This window comes from Stenella coeruleoalba, assembly GCF_951394435.1.
Source record: "Stenella coeruleoalba genome assembly, chromosome: 17".
Classification (NCBI taxonomy): Eukaryota; Metazoa; Chordata; class Mammalia; order Artiodactyla; family Delphinidae; genus Stenella; species Stenella coeruleoalba.
The window spans coordinates 73,026,851-73,050,756 of NC_137163.1; the positions used below are offsets into that span (position 1 = coordinate 73,026,851).

At 46.9% G+C, this 23,906-nt stretch overlaps 1 protein-coding gene across 4 annotated transcripts in view; it reads right to left on the reverse strand.

Annotated features, from left to right (window-relative positions):
- Positions 1-23,906, reverse strand: part of CHD7 (chromodomain helicase DNA binding protein 7) — a 178,469-nt gene that overhangs the window by 107,486 nt on the left and 47,077 nt on the right. For all 4 annotated transcript variants that reach the window (XM_079901672.1, XM_079901671.1, XM_079901669.1 and 1 more), the window contains exon 2: positions 11,431-13,294. In XM_079901672.1, the coding sequence (XP_079757798.1) occupies positions 11,431-13,122 (1,692 nt within the window). In that variant the 5' untranslated portion in view covers positions 13,123-13,294. The remainder of the gene's footprint in view (positions 1-11,430; positions 13,295-23,906) is intronic.

A 23,906-nucleotide genomic window follows, 5' to 3' on the forward strand; every position in this document is an offset into this window, starting at 1 on the left:
AAGTCTGCAACGAGGGAAACGTTAAAACCGATCTTATAATCCGGCTCATTTTTACTCTATAGGTGACTAGTTTCTTCCTTTTTTTTTCCCTTCACCAATGACACCCTAGCTTAGAGACCTTACTTATATGAAAATATTGATTTTTTAACTTCCTTGCAAAAACTAAGGCTGTGAGCTTGAAACTCGGCTCTAAGGACTAGACCTTTTCCAAAATCAGACCCTGGAATATTTCCTGCCTTAAGCTAAGTCTTCTACCATCGTTTCAAAGTAAGAGGGACGCCTGGCTGAGTCAGAAGTTGAGTGATTGAAGGCACTGAGCACACGAGCCACTGTGGCCTCTGACCCCAGCGTGAAGGATGGGGATGCTCCGTTAACATCCCCAGAGTTTGGGGGATGAAGGTTAAAGTGAAAAGGATATCAGATATTCAGAGAACTGTAAAAATAAAATACTACCTAACTTTTCACCAAATCATCAACTTTTTCCCTGAAGAACTCTCACTTATCTCCTTTAATCCATGGTGTGCCTCAATGTGTTTCATCAGCTTTCCTTTGTGAAAATGTCCTTGCAGTGTTAGAGCCGCCAGAAGCGGAGTTAGCTTAGTAGTGAGTGGGCCGAGTTAAAGCAACGCTAGCGCATCACGCTAGGTCACTGCCCCGGTGCCACGGCGTTCCATGGCTACTCACAGATCACCTGGAGATTTACAGCTGCAACTCCAGAGGAGGGAGAGTAACAGCGAAATGTCAAGGTTAAGGTAAATTCTCCATAAGTCCCCACTGTCTATTTCTAGCCACTTCCATGGTGGTATTAAAGTTCGACCATCGCTTCATGCTGACATTTTGAGGTATTTCCAACATTAACAGTGAAAACAAACACATCACAACTCTGAATAATCCCACAATTGTATCTGATGTTTTTCTAAGTTAAAGAGAATGTTCAGACTATAAGAGTCTATCTAGAGGCGTAACCTAAAAATTGAACCCTAATTTCAAGTATTACCATATTCAGTAAGAACTCTAAGTCTAGGACTTCCCTGGTGGCACAGTGGCTAAGACTCCACACTCCCAATGCAGGGGGCCTGGGTTCAATCCCTGGTCAGGGAACTAGGTCTCACATGCATGCCGCAACTAAGAGTTCACATGCCACAACTAAGGAGCCCGCCTGCCTCAATTAAGATCCGTTGCAACCAAATAAATAAGTAAAATAAAAATTAAAAAAAAGAGAACTTTAAGTCTATATACTGCCCCTTCATTTATTTTATTTTATTTTATTTATTTATATAGCAGGTTCTTATTAGTCATCTGCTTTATACATATTAGTGTACATATGTCAATCCCAATCTCCCAATTCATCCCACCACCACCCTGCCCCCCCGGCTCTCCCGCCTTAGTGTCCATATGTTTGTTCTCTACATCTGTGTCTCTATTTCTGCCCTACAAACCAGTTCATCTGTACCATTTGTCTGGATTCCACATATATGCGTTAATATACGATATTTGCTTTTCTCTTTCTGACTTACTTCACTCTGTACAACAGTCTTTAGATCCAACCACATCTCTACAAATGACCCAATTTCGTTCCTTTTTATGGCTGAGTAATATTCCATTGTACATATGTACCACATCTTCTTTACCCATTCGTCTGTCGATGGGCATTTAGGTTGCTTCCATGACCTGGCTATTGTAAATAGTGCTGCAATGAACATTAGGGTGCATGTGTCTTTTTGAATTATGGTTTTCTCTGGGTATATGCCCAGTAGTGGGACTGCTGGGTCAGATGGTAATTCTATTTTTCATTTTTTAAGTAACCTCCATACTGTTCTCCATAGTGGCTGTATCAATTTTCATTCCCACCAACAGTGCAAGAGGGTTCCCATGTCCCTTCATTTAAAAGTACATCCAGAAATTTAACTTTATTAAAGTTTTGGAAAAAGGATGATCTGAAAGTCCTTGCCTATTCACTAGCATCTCAGGGAAATCCACCCTGAGATGCTCCTGACCTCCTACGATAAACAAGAGGCAGAGACTCCACAGCCCACCAAAGGGCGAGGGTGGGATTCTTATGCTAAGGCTGCACACCTGTCCAGCCAGCCCATGACAAGGCAGGAGAGCACAAGTTAACATCATTGGAGAAACTCTTAACCAGGTTTTTCCAACATCACCACTTGCACTGCCTTCGACATTCTCCAACTCTACGCCCACAGCCAAAGCAAACAAACAAAGCAAAAATGCTCTTGAGATTAAGACCTCTTTACTTACAACTTAAAACAACTGTTCTTACTTTCACCCAGTTAGCGTTCAAGTCTAAGAATTCTCCTGAGATCTGTGGTACAGAATTATCTGGAGTTAAACTAAACACAGAAGGCAGCAGAGAACAGACCAGAAACGCTATAAAGCAGATGAGAAATACCATGCTCTTCACGAATGGGCATCAAAACGGCGTGTTTCCTTCAAATAACTTCCTGGGTGCTGATTTTGATTCAATCATTAAATGAAGAATTAAGGAAATCCCACCCAGTCTTCCCAGACCATCGCTCTCATCATTCAATCCAGACCAGGACACAAGCAAGCAGAATCACAAGCGCCTCTGTATCTATGTTGACTTTTTAAAATGGTGCCAATTTCTTGGCCTTTTCCCAACTTCATTTAAGTTCTCCACTAGTACCCTGACCCAGTGCCATGGCCCAGCCCCTAGAAGGTCTATGTTTTTTACACTAAGTGAAGAAAAATTGAAACCTCACTCGTGGTGACACATCATCACCTACGAAGGTTTTGCAAGGCAAAAGCACAAGTAGGGCTTCCCTGGTGGCGCAGTGATTGACAGTCCGCCTGCCGATGCAGGGGACATGGGTTCGTGCCCCGGTCCGGGAAGATCCCACATGCCGCGGAGCGGCTGGGCCCATGAGCCGTGGCTGCTGAGCCTGCGCGTCCGGAGCCTGTGCTCCGCAACGAGAGAGGCCACAACGGTGAGAGGCCCGCGTACAGCAAAAAAAAAAAAAAAAGAAGAAAAAAAGCACAAGTAAAAGTTTGCTACTGACTTCCTTCACTGATAAAGAGCTGTATTCAGTAACAAAGGAAGAATGAAGGCCATCTCCCCATGGTTACTTAGAGATTATCTACAGACTGACAGCTGTAACTACAGAGAATGGAGACTACTATTAGATAGCAAGATTAAGATAAATTCTCCAAGTTAGGTCCAGCGATGCTTTTCCCTTAACTGTCCCCCTGAGCCTTTTCCCAATTCTCCTCTCCCGGCCAATTATCGCTCTGCAGTGCCAGAGACTGCCTTTCTGAACAACTGATAAAACGAAGAAGAAAAGGCAGCAGAGAATAAACAGGTGAAAGGAAAAAGAGTGGAGGGGGCCAGCAGGGGCACGTGGCAGTGCATGTGTAAGAGTGAAAATGAAGGCTTTCTCCCTCATCCTTGGAGGACCAGTCTCATAAAGAAACAAGCATCAGAGACAGAGGGGCAAAGAAAGGTTGAGCGCTGTGTGTGTGTGTGTGTGTGTGTGTGTGTGTGTGTGTGTGTGCTGGGTGTGTGTGTGTGTGTGTGTGTGTGTGTGTGTGTGTGAATAACTACTAAAAGGATCCAAAAACCACTTGAAACTAAATGGCTGTAATCCACCTTTCTGAGAAAAATGTTATTTTTTTTCCCACAAGAAAATAGACAGCCTTCTTTGAAATCTAAACAAATGAAATTTCACTTTGATAATCTATCTTTTCAGGAACTGATACTGATACTATACACACACACACACACACACACACACACACCCCTCCAACAATACATGTATTGTTCATATATTAAAAAATGCTACTAAGTTTCCAACCTTACAATGAGGGTGCTAACACCTGTGCTGCAGGTTGACTGTTGTCATTAAACAATTTTAAATTTATTTATATGTGCATTAGTCTTGCTTACACTCTGACTTGTTTTCCAAAAGAATTAGAAGCAACGGCTATGGAAAGAGTGTAGCTCTGCACTGTCCAATATGGCAGCCACCAGCCACATGGGGCTACTGGCTTGCCTTATGCAGATACAAATGCAGAAGGGCTCTGCCTGTAAGTACACACCGGATCTCAAACAGCTGTGTAAAATGTCTTTTTATTCTGATTATGTGGTGGAATATCCTGGATATATTTGGTTAATTAAATATACGATACTAATGCGTGGTTTCTTTTTTTTTTTAATGTGGCTACTAGAAAATTTAAAGTAACACATGTGCCTTGCATTCACTGCTCCCATTATATTTCAGTTGGACAGCACTGGTCTACAACATAGTAGGTAAACAAAGAAATGAAGGTCAGGTCATACCTAAATAACAAAATTCCCTGTCCATCTCAGTGAAGGCCTTGACCTCCTCCCCAGCTTCCAGCACACCGCCAATCTCTGTCCTTAACACAGTGCACAGCACATAACAGGCACTCGATAAATGTTTCTTTAATGGAGCTGAATGCAGGCAAACAAGTTACAAGACTAAAAAGCAGTATCTAAAAGTGGCTTCTTAAAAGTTAAGAAAACCCACTGGCTACTTGGGACACCTAGCAGATGGTTAACATGCAGGCTTTGAAAGTAAATTTAAAGACGAACTTCTTATTACCTACAACATTTTTTGACAGTCACAGGAAGCAATACCCTTTTACAAAATAAAAGCCACTAAGACGCGAGGCTAACATTTAGTATTCGGCTCATTTCATGCTTTCAGACTGTGGGGTGAAAGGACAGATGGAGTAGACTGCTTTTCTTTGCTCTAAGTCTACACTTGGCGTTTTCCATTTTAACCCACCGAAACGCTGCCCTCTGGATAAACCAGCTATGCTCGAGGGAAATGCCGGGCAGTGCTCACTGAGCGGTAATATATATGAACAGAGGTGGTCAGAAGAGACATCTTCAGTCTTCGTGAACAACAGGAGGCTCTGGGAGCGCCTCATGGACCAGGGAAGTCGAGAGCAATCGGGGAGGGGCAGGCGGCCTTAACCCACGATGTCCTGAAGGCCGGCACGTGGGAGAGCAGGGCTCCCCCTAACAGTGCTGCAGGGCAGCTGCTCCAAGCAGGTCTAACCATGGGTGCCTGTCCCTGAACGTGGGCACACTCACCACAGCCCCTGGGAGCCACTTAGGTCCAAACTGGGTTTTCTTCAGAGATGATCCGTTTCCCCATCTCCACCAGACGTCTTTAGGGGTGTGAAAGTATAAGTCTGTCCGGAGTAGTATTCAGAGAGATACGATTCAAAAGGCCCTTTCCTCTACTTCTGAGCACAGTTTGCATAAATGAGGCATAAGATGCGTGCCTATTTTTTCCATAAAAATGTATTTAGTAGTTGCAGTTACTCTGCTCGTGTCTGCAATTCTGTATTTACCGGGTGAACCGAGAGGATTTCTCTACTTGAGATTTACCGGGAAAAGGTTTCCCAGAAAGGCTATTGTTTAACGATATTCGTAACACATCACGGAAAGACAGAGGACTGGAGAAACTGCACCACTGATTCTTCTGGATCTGTTTTATTTTAATCTCCAGGGGAAAATTAGGACACAGAAATTACTATCCACCACCTCAGTCTTAGTGATCCTTTGAAAATGCTTTCTGCTCTGTCCTGCTTCACCATGATTGTATTTAATGAGGGGAGCACACATAAATACACCCAACATACACTTAATCCAAGGACACAATATTGCAGATCCTAAAAATCCCACCAGGATCTGCCCGTCTGTGAGCGTAATCTGTGAATGTACCTACACCTGTGTAGGCCTAAAAGCAGGATGAGTTATTCAGAAACTCAGAAACTCCCCTGGAACCTCGAAGGACAACCCAAGTAACCAGTCTTCCTTAGACAAGCTCTTCAAACAAACAAAACGACGTGCTGAGCTCTCCTTCCAGGTGGTCCTTGCTGGCGTCCACCTGGCTCCGTTCTCTGCTCCCTTCCTGCTGCCGAGGACGGTGCCGGCTCCCGCCAGGTCCTCCCAGTGCACCCGTGGACCCGGGGCCTGGGAGGAGCGTCCTGCAGAGGGGTCCCCCAGGCCCCGGCCCCACATGCCAGGGACACAGGCGCACTCTCTTCACCCTCACGGTTGCCAATCCTTAAACTCTCTCCTCCTCCACCCTTGTGCGTCCTCCTCTCAACTCAACTGATGCTCCACAGCTCAGCAGAGCTGTCGCCTGCCCCGGCACGCCCACCCACGCTGGACCCGGCGCTGCCCCCAAGCACGCGAGCTCACCTCCGTGTTGCGCCTTCCAGGGGCTTCCTGCACCACCTCTGCCCCGACCGGCCCTTCCTCTCTCCCAGGGAGCAGAAGGTGAAGCCTCAAGGTCTGCTAACTGCTCCCAGAAGCCAAGGGAAGGAAGTGCAACAACTCTGACCGTACTTAACACTGGAACAAGTGCTTGAGATTATTTCCTAAACTCTGCGACAAGCAACTGTAAACATCTGCCCGATGATAACGGATCATTTGTGAGTGCCCACCGCGTGTCTGACATCATGTTAAATTCTGAGAGACGTCATTGCTAATCTCTCTATGGCTCTAACCAGGAAGGTGTATCGTCCCTCATTTTGGAGAGAATGCAGCCAGGGCCCTGAGGTTAAGGAACCTGCCCGAGGTCGTGGGGTGAGAAACCAGCTGCTGATTCTCTGGCTCAGGAACTGCAGGCTCCGAGACCTACGCTCCTGCCCCCACACCGGTGGCTCTCAGGGTGCGGGACCTGCGAGGTCAGGACCGTTTTTTCATAAGGACCCTGAGATGTTCTCCGCCTCTCACTCGCCTTCTCTCCAGGCGTGCACGGGCTTGGCCAGAAGCTCCTGCAGACTGCACGCAGAAGTGGCTATTAGAATCCAACACTTCGGAAAACGTAAAACAACGCCGTTAATGTTCTGTTGTCTTAGAAAACAGCTGCTTTTCGGTTAAAAATGTGATGTACGTTAACACATGATGGTTTATTATTTTTACTGATTTTAAAAACGAGTAACAAAGATTTCAAACTGTCCTCAGTTTAAATTTCTAAGACAACAAATACCAACACATAAAGTCCACATAAACAAAGGATCTTTGGAGTCACCAGTAATTTTTAGGAGCATAAAAGGGTCTGAGATGCAGAGAAAGACAAACACTGTATGACTCCACTTACATGTGGGACCTGGAAAAGCAAAACAAGTGAACAAACATAACTAAACAGAAACAGGGTCACAGATACAGAAAACAAACAGGTGTCTGCTGGAGGGGAGGGGGTTGAGGAGAAGAGAAATAGGTGAGGGAGGTTCAGAGGTACAAACTTTCAGTTACAAGACAAATGAGTCACAGGTGTGAAATGTACAGTGTGGGGAATAGAGTCCACAATTATGTAATATCTTTGTATGGTGACATATCGTAACTAGACTCACTGTGGTGACCAGTTTAAAAGGTATAGAAATATCAAAGCACTGTGTTGTGTAACAGGAACTAACACAGTGTTGTAGGTCAATTATACTTCAAATACAAACAAAAAATTCACAGAAAAAGAGATGAGATCTGTGATTACCAGAGGCAGGCAGGGGCTGGCGGAGGGCGAACTGGAGGAAGGTGGTCGAAAGGTACAGACTTCCAGTTGTAAGATAAGTAAGTACCAGGGGTGGAGCATGCAGCGTCGTAAGTATAACGAACACTGCTGTATGTTACAGACAAAAGCTGTTACGAGAGGAGATCCTAAAAGTTCTCATCACAAGAAATGTTTTTTTCTATTTCTTTCTTTTTGTGCTTAGATGATGGGTGTCCACTAAAGTTACTGTGACAATCACTTCATGATGTAGGTAAATCAAATCATTATGCTGTGGCCCTTATACACTTTATACAGGGCTATACGTCGACTGTATCTCAGTAAAACTGGAAGAAAAAATTAAAATATAATAAATTATTTAATGATGGATGGATGGATGGATAGATAGAAAAACAGGTCTGAGAATGAAAAGGAGAACCACTATCCTAATCGGCTGTTGACACAGAAGCTAGGTTTTCTCCTTCGTTGTAAATTTTTATCAAATCATCAGGCTCGTCTGGAGCTTCCATTAAAGACTGTGTCCAGACAATGAACATGTGGCCTGATGAACTCTGGCCTCGGTTCTAATATTTTTCTTTGCTGACTCTTTAATATAAAGTTAAACTTATCTTCAAAGATACTTTAACATGCAATAGAATTTAGAAAATATCTGTTCGCTACCCATAAAACACCTAAAAAGCATAACTTCTATTTTTTTTCAAAGTAATAACTCAAGATAAAAAAGTCAACAAGCGGGCTTCCCTGGTGGCGCAGTGGTTGAGAGTCTGCCTGCCGATGCAGGGGATACGGGTTCATGCCCCAGTCCGGGAAGATCCCACATGCCGCGGAATGGCTGGGCCCCTGAGCCATGGCCGCTGAGCCTGCGCGTCTGGAGCCTGTGCTCCGCAACGGGAGAGGCCACAACAGTGAGAGGCCCACGTACCACAAAAAAAAAAAAAAAAAAAAACATCAATATTTCAACTTAATCTGGTGATTTCCCTGCTGCACAGCATGGTTTCAAACCACCATCCGGTCATACATGAAATGCAAAATAATTTTAGTAGTTCTAAAGCAAAACAATAATAATAGATTATTTGCTAGAGTAGCACGTGAGTCAGTCCCAGGGAGAGCGAGGCGTTTAGGATTCTGTAACAGCATTTTGAACCTACCTCATTATCCTCACCACACCCAGCAACACGGGCAAAAAGGCGGGTAATATTTCCACAAGTCAAATTTCATGTGTCACAACTAAGGCTATATTTCATAATATGCAACCTGTTCCTTAAAAATAAAAGTAATTTTACATTGTATTTAGTACATCTGAAATGACATGAATTATAAAGTAAGGTTCGCATTGCAGGAGATCAGAAACTAAAACCTAGAGGAGAATTCACACTTAAGTATGCACCACCGGCTAGAGATCACACTCACTTGATGTGAGTATATTACCCTAATTAATCTCAACCCCTTTTGAGATGGGTACTATTTTTCCTGTTGTACTGATGACGAATCTGAGGTTCAGAGAGGTCAAGCTGCCTGAAGCCACCAAGCTAGTAAGCAGCAGACCTGGACTTCAAACACTTTGCTGATTTCAAAGTCTGTGCTCTTCTCAAGACTTTATACCTCCCTAGTATGATGTGCAGAACTGAGTGCTTCAAAAGCTGAAGCGGATGCAAAGGTGAGCAGAAATAAGAAAGCAAATACCGTGAGAAACGTTTAAAACATGCAACTGAACTTATAAAGATACCTCAAGTATACTTGTTTGCACCCCTTAAACCGTTCCAAGTGTGCCTGCGATGGCACGCTCGAGAAAATGGAGCTGGAGAAAAAGGGAAATACACTTGGTGTCCCCCAGCGCTCAAGGACCCAGAGTCCGCCTACTCACACTCGTCCTCTGAAACACCCGTTGAGAAATCTGTGCTCTTAAAACTAAGAAACGCTGGAGGAGACCAACGATTCCCAACCAAGGATGGGATTATAGTCACAGGGGGTCTCCTTCAAACTGTGCTTGTCCTCCAGGGAGGAGAGAAGATGCTGGGACCAGCAGAAGTCTGAGGACCACTGCTCTGAAAAGATCCCATGTTTAGTAAGAAACTCCCAAGGAGCAAGAAAAGAATAATCCCTGGAAACTAAGTCATGTTCATTTCTGCCCTAGGAGCCATCCAGGTGGGCCGAGGCCCCAGCAGCTGGTAAGACGCCCTTTCTCATCCCCCTCCAAGCTGTCCACAGTCTCAGGAGCCCGCTCCCATCACTGCAGATGAGGCTCCCCAGGAGGGAAGCGGCTCTCTCCCGGGCAGCGCAGGCCCAGTGGCTGAGGCCCACGTGGTCCCCGCTGACCTCGGGGCTCCTCCTGAGAATCTCCAAGTCTGCCGGACCTGTGAGGGCCGCCTTCCCGAAACCCCAACGAGTCCTGTGTCCTGAGGTCCCCAGGAGACTTTCCTGGCCTCCACTTCCCCAGTCCCACCAGGCCTGAAGCTTCTGATCTCCAATCTAAATGCCTCTCCACCCAGGATGCCCCAGAGGGCTTTGTTTCCTGACCCGACCCTTTTACTTGCACATAGTTTCATTCCCTTCTGTTCCCATTCCCCAATCCCTGGTCCCCGGACCAAACTGTCCTCACAGGCCTGGACCACAGGCTCACAGTTCATCTTCTGGTTCCCTGGCTATCCCCGCGCACTGTCTAGTTTGATATCACTGGCTCCCCAACGAAGTCCAAATCCTTTACAACAGAAGATCAGACCTCTACCACCTGGCCCTGCCCTGCAGCGAATTCATCGTCCCGTGCCCCCTCTAAGGAACCATCCCCTAACCTGAAATGCCATCCTCGGTTCACATCCCTGGCTACGTCCTAGCCAGATTCCAAGTACCCCAGGTGCTGCCTCTCTCTGAACACCTGTCACATAACCCTGCATGGTCTTTTACTATACTTTATACTTTCACGTATTGGTCATGTTTCCCCAAATTGATTACAGGTTCATTAGGAACAAGCATTGTGCCTTACAGCTCTAAAGATCACACTGTGCCATCCACGTACAGGGTTGCAATCGTAGTGGAAGATCAGTGCATATTTCTGAATAGCACTCTGAATAATCTAGACAGACATTATTTTTCCTAGAGCTAGAGCACAAACGCCAACATTTATAATGGAAAGATGTGTACGGGAGTACTAGAGCTTAAAACCTAAATCTGTCTGCTTATAAATTCTGTCGGATAAAATCCCAGCATACGAAAAGGAATACTTCTGCTTTTAGTACTAGGTATCCAGATCTCTCAGAGACCGCTTTGTGTGGCCTATCATTTACTGTGATTTTCTACAGTGTGCAAGTTAACACTAACATTCAACAACTGGTCCAATAAGTATTACAGAAGAACATATTTTGTAGCTTCCCAAGGGAAAAATAATAATTTTCTAAAAGATGTGGGAGGGACCATCACAAAAATATAAAACGTTGCTGGAAACCAAGTTTCTGTGTGTTTTTAAATCAGAGAGAGAGAAAGAAGAGAGCGGGAGGGAGGGAGAGAGCGAGCACAGCATAGAAGAATAAAGGGAAGGAAAAAACAGTTTAGATCCAATGTCCGTCTCACTGCTGGCAGTGAGAACAGAGCTCCTTGCAGGCAGGACCCAGGCTTAGTTTTCTACGCACCCTCAGCTCCAGCACAACCCCTGGGACGGGAGGAGTCACGACTTTTTGAAAACGTGAATAAATACACAAGCCAACAGTGAGAGAGTAAAAAAAATAAATAAAGTAAAAGAGAGAGAGAGAGAGAGAGAAACAGAAAACAAGTGAGATGCTGGGCAGCTTACACGGCAGAACTCAAGGACCTCGGGACGAAGCAACGTCTGGCGAGGCTGAGAGGGAGCCCTGCGCGTCAGGCTCCTCGCGCCTGCGCCCCACGCGGCAGAGCGGGCAGGGCCACGCCCCCTTACCTGCGGCACAGGCACTTTCTGCGGGGCGCTCTGGGGCGAGGGGTGGAGCTGTGCCCAAGGCTGGTGGTGCGAGGGCGGGGGCGAAGCCTGGTGGTGCAGGCCCGGATGGGGCTGCAGCGGAGGGCAGCTTGGCAACTGCTGGAAAGCCGGCGGCTGCCCGGGGTGCTGCTGGCCAGGGAGCAGCCGGTCCTGGATCGCCTGCGGGTCTGTGAGGCCGACGCCGGGACAACCGTTGGCTCTCAGGTGCCCGGCCAGCTCCCTCGGCGCCGGGGACATGCCCATAAACGGACGGGACGGTTGCATGTTCCTGGGGCCCATGTTCCTCTGTCCGATCCCCATGGCGCCAGGGGGCTGGTGAGACGACTGCGGGTGAGGCATATTTGGGTAACTGCCGACTTCCATCGGGATCCCGGCACTTCCGGGCCGGACTTGCGGAGGAGGGGTGCCCGCCGGGTTACTCATTGCTTTCATGGGTGACATGGGAGGCGGAGAGGCGTAAGTTCCCTGAGGCTGCGAAGGGTGCATAGTTTGCGTGTTCATTTGGTTAAGGGAGCCGCTGGGGTGGATAGGCTGCTGGTGCATGAGTCCTTGGCCACTGTTCGATGGGAATCCTACAGCGTTGGGGTATCTTGGGACGGACTGGTTCATTGGAGTATTATTTGTAAGGCCTAGATTCTGATTCATCCCTGTATTGTTAACTAATCCCTGATTTAGGTTACTGTAAGGATAGCGAGAATACTGCCCTGAGTTGTTTATAGTAGGTGAGGGGACGGTCTGGCTCCGAGAACTAAAGGTGAGGGTCTGCGGCCTCACGGCCCCTTGCGGGGGAGGGTTGGGGGAGAACCGGGGGCTGTGGGCTACGGGCTCCCCGTGGAGAGCGGCGGGGGGATGGTGGTGGAAGGGCTGCACCGCGTGGCGCAGGCTCGGCGCCACCCCGGGGCTCTGCGGGGGCACGTGCGACAGGTGGCCGGGGCCGGCGATGAAGGGGCTTCCCTGACCGAGGCCCTCCTGGCCCGGGGGAAACTGGCCCATCCTCGGCTGCGGCTGCCCGTGCTGCTGCATGGAGAAGTCCCCGCGCGCCAGGTAGCCGCCCAGCTGCTGCAGGTGCGGGGGGTGACCCTGCGCGGGGGGCCCCGACGGGGCCGCCTGGGGCTGTGGCGGTGGCGGCTGGTAGGGGGCTCGGATCTGGTCCGGCACCTGCACGGCCCGGGGAGCCCACATGGAGCCGCCGTCCACGAAAGACTGCCCCCCATGCCGCTCGTTCGGCAGGCCGGGGTAGACACCCATCTGGCCGCCGCCGCCGCCGCCGCTGCCGCCGCCGCCGCCGCCACCACCGCCGCCAGCCCCGTGGGGGACCTGGGGGACGGGCGGGGTGTGGTACTGCGAGTGGGGAGACGCCAGTCCGTTCCCAGGGGCATTGCTCATCATTCTGTTCGGCTGGTCCATCAGATGCATCTTTTGCTGCTCGTACTGATTATAGTGATCGAAGTGGGTCAACTTGGTTTGATTCTGATTCGCGGAGGGATGGTGGAGGGACGGCTGTAAGGAGGCAAAGCCTTGGTCTATCGGCATCTGTTGACCCATGGGATTCACGGGATTTTCAGGGTAACCACATTCTCCCAGGCTTTCGAGGCCTTCGCTGAAAATATTCCCGTCCTCGCCGAAAAGACTCATCATTCCTGGATCCGCCATCTTCTCCCAACACACGGCTCCTCCAGACCAGCGCTCAGGAGCTTGTCTGTGCTTCACTTCACTGAGGGTTTGTCCTCAGAGCCTATAATCCTTGACTAATCTTCTTCATGTCACTCCATATTTCTCTAATTCTCTTGGACCCTGCAGTGTCAGGCAAATCTGGATAGAGGTCCTAGAAGGGGAGCGGGAGGTGGGGAAGAGGGAGGAAGAAAACAAAGAATTAGGAACAAATGATAAAAACTGCCGGCATTGTACGCATGTGAATTTGGTCTCCATCGACAATACTGATCTAGCCCCCTCACTGAGCTGTATTTTATAAATCTAGTTCACTTTAAGAGAAACTCATTAGCTTCTACCAGAAGCATTATTATGATCGGTTACTTAGAAAGCAAGCAAAACACTAACCTTAACCTTAAATTAATCCATTCACTCCACTTCCTCACGTTCCATTCTTGGATGGAACAGAACAAAAGAACACAACATGAAGCGGCAGCAGCTGCCACAGCAGGCCAGCAGATGTATGAATGTCGCCAAGCAGCCCATCTGCTGCACGAAAGCCCTGGAAATGCTCTGGTTACCAACAGCCCGCCCTTAACCTTATTCCCCTGAGCGGTGTAATCAGATGAGCAGCCAGAGCACCGAGGGCTGTGAAAAGCTCAACTTAGTTAAATTGACTAGAGGATTATACAAATACCAAAATCAGTCATTTCGTACAAATTGGATATTTACGGCCCACATACAACCAACTACAGAACGGCAAACAGAGGCGTCGAAGGAGAAAGCGGCGGAGGCAAGGATGCTGGCAGGCACGCTGGCGAGCGGAGCGGTAACTCATCATTTCCTTACGTCGTCTGACGGCAGGAACACGCCAGGCTTTCGTTCTCCAGCAACACACGCCCGCCCCCCCTCCCCCCTGCCAGAGCAAGTCCCATCACGGGTCCCTCATCCACCCGAGGGCCCTGGCCTCTGGGGATGGACCAGGAGCCATGCGACCACGCGGACAAACTCTAGCTGGATGGACAGTTTCTAGACGATGACCATTCTCATCAGCAGAGACAGAAACACTTCCCCCAAACTGGTCAAAACTGAAACTTTTAACAGAATGAAGTTCAAAATGTCCATGCAGCCCTCACCCTCGCCTTGACCTCTTCTGGGACAAGGCAGACCGGAGCAGGTAGGCGGAAAGGTGGGCAGGCCTGCCCGTAGGCATCCCCTGTTTACAGCGCACCGTGTAGACTAACTACTGCTCTGCTCTTTATGCAAACACTTGCTAACAGCTTCTGTGTCAGATGAAAATAACCAACTTAAAGAATGTTTCCACAATCAAGACAGGAAAGTGTTTTTGTTGAATGCTAATTAAATCAACGACCTAATAAAGAACTAATTCACATAGGAAAAATGTCCAAAATCTTAAACATCTCTGGAATTTAACTCATTTTTTTTCTTCTTTCATAAGCACTTGAAGCATTGTGTGATACTGCCCAACTTGAAAAAAACAGTATCTTGTTGAAGAATTTCAAAAGGGATATTACAAACAGGCCCCGCCATAAATCCTACTGACACACGTCCACAGGAGCACGGGAATGGGGACGGCTGGGGCGGGACTGGGGACGGCTGGGGTAGGAGTGGGGTGGAGGCAGCCAGCCCCACCAGAACCCACGCCCCCATTAAGGGGAGAACTCTGCCTCCGGGAAATGTATGTAAACAACATTCCTTCTCGCTGTCAGAACCACAGACAGCACACCTGAGAGGGTCTCCAGGTCGGCAGTACTCAGGCGACAGCTGTCAGCCAAAGCCAAAGGTCTCCTCACTCTGCCGCTAAGTGCCGTGAATTTTCTGATCTACTTTCTCCAGAAACAGAGGTCAGGCGGGTGGAAGTAAGGTGAGCATGAAAGCCATTTTATTTACAGACATGCTGCTTTAAAACCCAAACCAAAGAGAAGTCGAAATCTCCAGTGCCAAATGAAACAAATATTTATAAATTGAATTTACTCCTAAAAAGCCTACGCGGTCAGTCCTCATTTATTCAAGGCTCCTTCTAGCTTTCAAGGAAATAAATACGGGAATGGACTTGATAAGAACTTAAAACCAGCCGTGCAGACTAACCACTTACCAAAATAACCTTTCAAATTAGCTGAAGGAAGGTAACGTCTAGTTGCCTGTCCTGGGTGGCCTTTACAGGATAATGGTGGCTTCATCCTCCAGGGCCCAGCATGTGTCACGGGGAGGAACTGCTACGGACTGGATGTGTTCCCAGCCAGCTCCAGAGGGAAAGGAGCCCGGGGGAGGAGATGGCTCGGTCCACTGCCTGGAGGGGCAGCATGGAGTTGGCACTCACTTTATAAGGCTGAGCAGAAAGGGAAAAAGAACTTGACTACAGGCCCAGGGGAGGGGCAAAACAGAGCACTCACTGCGAGTAATCCTACCCGACACTTGGGTCTCCAGTTCCCGGCTCCTTCCACCAAGAGGCCATTTCCCAGCAGCAGGAAAAATGGCAGCATTACCTGGTACAGCAAACGTGTCACCCACCACAGCTGCGACCACAGTCACGTGAAGTCCGGGCAGAGAAGTCCAAAAACTATGGCTTTAGTGTGTCACCGGTCACCACTTACGCCTGCTGGGGCAGCCACCACGGCCTTCCTGCCCCTTTTCTGACCTCAAGACTCTGGCTGGCGACTATGCTAGGAATCCATCTGGTAGCTGGATTTCATATTTCTGATCTGAGCTAATCTAATTAATTTATTTTTGTCTTTTTTAATTTGATCAAGACCATTTGAATGCCCACTTTCCCAAGTCACAGCTGCAACATTTAATTTTGTTCCTATCAAAGATATTCATTTAAAATTCCTTTTTGGAGTTTGCCCCCTTGTCTACATTCACTATCTACATTTTCTGTGTCTAAATCAGCACTGTCCAATGAGCCATCAAATCAAAGCCATATTTGTCTAAAATTTCCTAGTTGTCACGTTTAAAAAGTAGCCCCAAAGAGAGTGAAATTAATTTTATTTTTATTTAACCAATAAAACCAATTTATTTATTGGTTTTATTTAAATAAAACCAATATATGCAAGTAATTACATATTACTTCAACATGTAATCGATAGAGGTGAGACAGTTTACATTTTTTGGTACTGAGTCTTTGAAACCCGGCAGTTCACACTTACAGTATATCAATTCCAACTGGCCACATTTCAAGTCAAGAAGGTGCACATGGGCGCAATGGCTACTATACTGGACGGCACAGGTATAGATTATTAAAAAGAAGAGGCAGAAATGCAAGTTATCAGTGTTACCAAATAATTCTCATCATTATCACTTGGGAAATAAATATTCAAGTTGTATTTACATTTGATTTGGCTTTAAATGAAAATCACGTTAAATCTCAAATAGCATTTATGTATTCAAAATATATTTACTGAGCCTCTACTATGAGCCAGGCACTGATCACAGCTGCCAGAGATCTATCAGTGAACAAAAACAAAGTTCCCTTTTTTCCTCATGGAGGTTACAGTCATCTGTAAATGATGAAACTTTTAATTAAAAATTAAGATTCATGGGTTATGGTATAAAAGGTTACGATACCGTTTTACAAAATATTTCTTGGTAATTCATGATGACAAGTGCTGTGTGTGTGATATTATATACTAAACAGTATAGACACCTATAACGAGGACATAATACATGCTTCTGCTCAGCACCCTACTGGCAAGTCTCTTCTGAGTTCAGAAGGTGCTTGGGGGCGTGTTTAGGGGTGAAGAGAGGCACCATGAGACACCCCAGCTCACAGCATCGTGGACACCATGGAGACTCACTGTGAAACCAATGATGAAAATTTAGAGCCGGCCAACACTTTGGAGACCTCCTAATCCAAGCCCCTCTTCATTGTACAGATGAAGAAACCCTTTTATATACGAGAGCAGTAAACATCTCCCACAAAATATTTTAATGACGAACAACTCCCAGAGACGAAAGAGAAATGTATAGATGAAATGGCAACTCACCAGTGAAGCCTAGACGGGGTCCTATGAAAGGCCTACACGGGGTCCTATTTATTCAGAGATAAGTCACTAGAACAATTGCTGAAACCACCAAACAGAAGAGACTTTCCTTTTAAGAAAATTTTTACTTATACTATCGATAACTTTAAGGAAGCAAGCACATATTAGCACCACATTGAGGCTACTGGTTAATATTTTGGGAAATAAGCAGGATGCAAAGTAGGCAGCCCCCAAAAGTAAACAGCACCCAGAAAACTGCGGACAGAAGCAGGGGGTGTACAACAAACCAAGGTGAAAGAAATAAGTCATGCAAAAATACATATTAAGATTTTGAAGTGAAGTTCTGACTTCCCAAAGGTTACATAAACAATGCTTAACTACTGTGCTCTGCTTAAAGTAGGACGGCATTTGTGTAGCCCAGTTTTAATTTGGTATCACAGTGACCTGAAAAGCTAGAAAGGAGATGGGTGAACACAGGACACCTTTCATTTCGTGGGCAAAATACTTCCTACAGCTCAACCACTTTGTATTCGGTTGTGGAAGTAGAATGCCATCCAGGTGCTGTCCATTTTTTCAAAAGTATCCAACACATGGGGCAAGTAAAAGGGAGCTGCCCTGCAGACGCTAAGACCACCTTAGTGTTCCGTAGCTCGATCTGCATTGTCCTCTTTACTCGTCTCTCCTCCACCTCCCAAGAGCCTAAGGTTTGTGACATTACTTGATCAGGGTTCTCGGGACCGGGTGGAGCCTGTGCCAGCATTTCCAAGGGAGTGTGGAGCAGCGGGAAAGCACACCTCCCACCCTCAGCGCAGCCCGGGAGATGCCTCTAGACCCTCACGGCTACAAATCACATCGCGAGGGGGAAGGACCCACGGCTGAGAGGGGAATGGACAGAAGAGAAACGGCTCCACGTGGCTGGGCTTCTCCTCACCCTGAGAGTCCTTCCAGCTCGATCACGAGGCCTATGGATGGTACTCCCCACACACGGCCCCTAGCAGCCCCCGAAGGGGGCGGGGCGTCTGCCCAGGCATTGACCCCACGGACAGCGACCCAGAGAGAGAGGCGGGAAGCGCCTCCAAGTTACCAGCATCAGTTCATCACCAGTCAGTTCCAGGTTTGCCACACGGACCAAATGATGCCCCTCCCGGACCCCCCCAGCCCGGGCTAGGCTACATTTTCTTCCTCGCTCATGTGTCGGGGCTGTGGCTGTGCTGTCCCACACGGCAGCCTCTGGCCACGTGTTGCTGTTTAAATTAAAACTAAATAAAATTTTAACTTCGGTTGCTCTGTTGAACAAGTTGCATTTCAAGTGCTCAGCACACCCGTGTAGCTGGTGGCTGTGGTGCACGTGTGGACAGTGCACCGGTGGAACCCTTCCATCAGGGCAGAAAATTCTATGGACAGCACTGCTACAGATTTCTTCCTAGAGGTAACGTTCTTAGGTGAAGACCATATTAAATAGTAGCAATTCTCTTTGATGAAAAATTTTTTCTCCTGCGCAGGGATTAGTGTTCTTTCAAAGGTCCATACCTAGCCCTTGTGATGAAATTTATAGTATTCTTTCCATACATCATATTTCATGTTATTAACTATACTTTCAACCTATAAAATTTCTCCTTTCTGTAATGTCTCCCAGCATATATTTCTATTTCGTTTTGTTTTGTTTTTTTGGAATCAAGCCATTTTATTGAGGGGCTTCGGGGGAGGGTCGAAAGGCTGGGAGGACAATGAGATTCGACGTCCTTCTCCCGGCCGGCCGGGACCTCCCCAGCTTCAAAGTTGCTGAAAAGGCTCTATTCCTTTCTTTTTTTTTTTTTTTTTTTTTTTTTTGCGGTACGCGGGCCTCTCACTGCTGTGGCCTCTCCTGTTGCGGAGGACAGGCTCCGGACGCGCAGGCTCAGCGGCCACGGCTCACGGGCCCAGCTGCTCCGCGGCATGTGGGATCCTCCCTGACCAGGGCACGAACCTGTGTCCCCTGCATCGGCGGGCGGACTCTCAACCACTGCACCACCTGGGAAGCCCTCTATTTCTTAATAAATAATTTTTATTATGTTAGGAATGATTCTCAACTACACAAAATTCAGACACTTAGGAATAATTTGAGAATCCTTTTCACTTATAGTTGCCATATTACCATTGCTCTTTAATGAAGTATTTGCAAGCTTAATTTTAACACAAAAAAATCTACACAGCAATAGTGAGGCCACTACTTTTTTTAGTGGCTTCGTGCATTATTTTCATTCTTTTTACTGGAAGAAAAGGATGTGAAGTCTTTCAGAAGGTCTATGTTAGTCCCAAGCACCACATGAAAAATAAAACCAAAAAAAGGAAATAAGAAATGCATTTACAGTTAGCTTCGATTTATATCACTAGGTAGCCTCCAATTTTGCTGGTGTTAGTTGAACAGATATATCTTTCGTTGTGTAAAGCAATGCTGTGCTTTCCGCCAGCATTCCCCATGGCAGTTAAGCTCCCTCCACCCACCCCTCCACCCAGCCAGATGATGGAAAACCACCCTCAATCTTTCTCAGCATTCATTCACTTAAAAAATATTTAATGAGGGCCAACCCTGCATAAAGCATTTAATAGACACTGGGTATACAGAGTTGAATGAACAGACGTGGCCCCTGTTCCGTGCAGCTTGCTGTTCCAGTAAAGCCGTGAGGATGTCCTGCATTTCAGTCCACTGACCAGCCTGTGGATTCTCCTCCCAAGTATCTCACAAGTCTTCATCCTCCTCCAGTTCATAGTCTCTGATGTAATCAGGCGTCATGGTTTCGTGAAGGACAGAACTTTAAAGGCTGACTGGTTCTCCTGAATCCGGTCTCAACACGCTCGCACAGCTGACTGAATGATCTTGTAAGACACAAAATGTGTCCCCTCTCCTTAAAGCAGTTCCCTAGCTCCCAGGATGGAGCCCCAAAGCTCCAGCAGGTCTCAAGGCACTTTGTATTCAGAGACCCGTCAGCCTCTCCATTCTCTACGCCCCAGTTTCCTTCCCTCTGCCCCTGAAGCCTTCACAAGCACCCAGGCTGGGTCCGTCAAGGCACAGGAAGTTTCCTGCGCATCACCCACTCACCTCCTCACACCTTCCTCACCCCCACGCCGTGCTGTGCGGTCTGACCTCCCACTCGTGGGCTCGGTTCCTTTGTTACCACTCATCCCAGGAAGCAGCCTGACCCTCAGCCCTCCCTGTTATTCCCACCACGCTGGGGGCAGGAGCTACACAAGCACCAAGCACACCTTGTTCTTGTTTCTTTCCCTGCCTCTCTCCCTGCAGACCGCAGCCTTGCCATTTGAAGGAGGGTCCTGGAAGCACTGGCACTCCCCGGGAGCTGGTGAGAGATGCAGGGTCCTGGGCCCAACCCAACCTCCCGCCCCGGAGTCTGCGTGTTATTAACAAGGCGCCCCGGTGATGCCCGCACACGTGCAAGTGTAGCAAGTCCTGCTGGCAGACTCAGCTCCTCCGGAACTACAGCTGGGATCCCCCTCAATTAACGTGAGAAGGAATAATCGACAACAGGTCCCACAGAATTACAAAGCAAGTAAAACAAAGGTATGTCATCTTACATTTAAGGAAAGGGAGTCTTGGCATTCCTGACCCACAAAGAAACAATACTGACCTCATCCAAAGAATTAGGAATAACCCTTAGTGACAAGTTTTAACTTGTCAAAGAGAGGACATCTGAAAGTGGTTTAATTTCAAAGATTCATCTGTCCCTCTGCTTGACAATCATTTTTGCAAGACAAAAAAAAAATGCAGTTAATATTAATATCTAATGCTATGTTACATAACACCCTATTTCACAGGTCTCTTGCAGAAATACTTCAGTTATTTCTACACAACTTTGAGGAGTCTGGATATTCTGAGCTGCCTTTCAGATAAAGATGGGTTTTTTGCCTACGTAAGAGTGCTGGGGCTAATATGTTTTCTTTCAAGGCAACTAATGAAATGGGACTCAGCTAACAGTTTATACTAAGCGCACTGCCTCTGCACTTTTTTTTTTTCCCTAAATTGGTCGAAAGGCGTATGCTGTCCTATACGTAAGTTGTGCCGCTAAAGCACCGGCATCGATGTCCTCAGAGAACAACCTTCACACCCTGCAATTCAACACTGAAATATCACTCCTTGAAATTAACTCCTTCTAAGACTAATAAGCCCAGTGAGAAGACAGCTGACCTGCTCATCCCACCAGACACCAGGAGAAGATCTGGGGCAACCCTCCTTCCATATGCAGCTCAGCGTGGCCCAGCAGGAGGCCAGTACACATTCCAGGAACACTTAAAATAAGCAACAGTATATGGCAGAAGAGGGATGAGGAAAATCATCTGTATTCAGAGCCACACATACCATATCCATGTAAGTAAACATCTATGTCAAATATGTGTATCTCTCCCTTATCTTTTTAATGCTTCCCTAATTAATTTTATTGTAGGTGAAGGGGAAAGCAAATGAAGAGAGACAGGTCCAGAAGTAAGAAAATGGAAATTCTTTGTGTAATTTGTTTGGGACTGGGAAAAATTCAACTTTGGAAATGTACTTCAACCCACTTGACAGGGAGGTGTATAGTGCAGACTAAGGGGAGAGTAATACAAATTTTACACAGTGTGGTGATCACTAGTGTATCTTGCTTAACATTGTAAAACATCCTGGGATAGTTTAGACAAAACCTGGCTGGTCTATAAAGGTAAATGACACCACATGTTTACTAATCCACTAAAAAAAAAAGTCATTTGAAAATATATTTTCCCACTCACTCTAGATCTATTTCAAGCTACTGATTTGACACACACATGCACGCACACACAGGCAGGCACACACATCTGGGTGAGGCCTAGCCTACAAGGAGTGAGCATACGATAGGAGGAGGGATGGAAGGTGCAGCCCGGGACCACCCCCCCATCCTGAGATGCCCTGGGTGATCCCGAGCTCCTAGGCAGCGACCCTGAATCACTGGAGGACACCAAGGGCAACATGCTGAGGGGATGAAAACACCGTGAGCAGCCAACTGCTCCTGTAAGAACCAAGCTTTCTGTACACTTACTGTGGTTGTCACTGATTAACTCATCTGGCAGTTGCCTACATTCTTTTGCATTTTAAAAGGTTCTGGAAAGCTGAAAGGGGGATCTTGCCTCATAGTCTGGGGAGAGTTTAAAACTGTACCCCAATTCTGCTTGGTTGAAATGAAGGGAGAGAGAGTGTGGTTAAACAGTCTCCTCTGATACACACACCTCCAATGTTCTTTTCCTTCGGGGGGCGGGGTGGGAACCCCTTCGGCAACACCACAGCTGAAAATAATCTATCTATTTTCCCTGCGAGAGCAGAGCGCATGTGATGACAAGGGAGCCTTATCCATCACGAATAAACCCGAGCTCAGAGCCAGGCCAGTGTCACAGGACACCGAGGGCAGAGGTCACATGGCAACCTGGAGGGTGTTCTAAGATGCCATATTTCATGCAAAAGAGAAATACACAGGAATTATATAAATCCAAACTTCCATCAGGGAAGTGAGCAATATAAAAGTCAAACAGGGGACTTCCCTGGCGGTCCAGTGGTTAGGACTCCGTGCCTCCAATGCAGGGGACGCAGGTTCCACCCCTGGTGGGGAAACTAAGATCTGCACGGCGCGGCCAGAAAAAAGAAAAAAGGGAAACAGAACTGTTAAGGAGGGTCGAGGACACCTTTGGAAGAGTATTAGAGAAACTATTTTGGAAAACTGACCATGGTCTCAAAAACCTCAATCTATAGACAAAAAAATGGAAGAAAACAAATTTCACTTACTCTGTGACTACGGTATTAAATTACTCTTTCAAGAAATTATATTTGAGAAGGGAAATGGAATTAAGGCTGGAATATACAGTAAACAGTTTGCATTCATTATTTAATAATCATTCTGACATAAAACAAAGTTGGAAACTCTTTTCCATACGTACACGTATGAACGCAAGCTGCTTCTACAACGCCACCATAATCAGAACTATGTGACAGTCAAAACCATTATCAAAAACTATTACAATAAAATAACTAGTGTTAAAACTATCCATTTCATGCAACTAAATAAGCCTGGTATCTCTCTTAGCTAAATTAAATGTCTTCATGCATATTTGCATATAATAAAAGACAAAAGATTTATCCATAAACTATGTGTATATTTTTCTGCATTCATAGCAAAGGCTCAACCCTAACCTGGCCCCTTTTCCTCGTTGCCCCGAAATCTTCTGAGCCTTTCCCCCAATGCGCTGTGTGCCGTGGGGAAAAGTAACTTTATGAAATATCTTTTATATTTTTCTAAGGAAACTAATTCATAACCTAAATCTGCTTCCAAAAAAGCTACAGTACAGTCTGTAACACATTCTTTTATGTAACATACGTACATATACGTAACACATATCTGACTGCATCACCAAACTCTTCTGCATCACTGAAAGCCTCCTGTAATGACCTGCCTCACATACTCCCCCTAAAAATTACTCGACTAGCCATCTTCCATCTCTCCACGGTTGCTGTGCCATTTTTAAAGTTTTATTTATTTATGGCTGCGCTGGGTCTTCCCCGCTGCGTGCGGGCTTTCTCTAGTTGAGGAGAGTGGGGGCTACTCTTCTTTGTGGTGCACGGGCTTCTCACCACAGTGGCCTCTCCCGTTGTGGAGCAGAGGCTCCAGGCGCACGGGCTTAGTTGCTCCGTGGCATGTGGGATCTTCCCGGACCAGGGCTTGAACCCATGTCCCCCTGCACTGGCAGGCGGATTCTTAACCACTGCGCCACTAGGGAAGTCCTGCTGTGCCG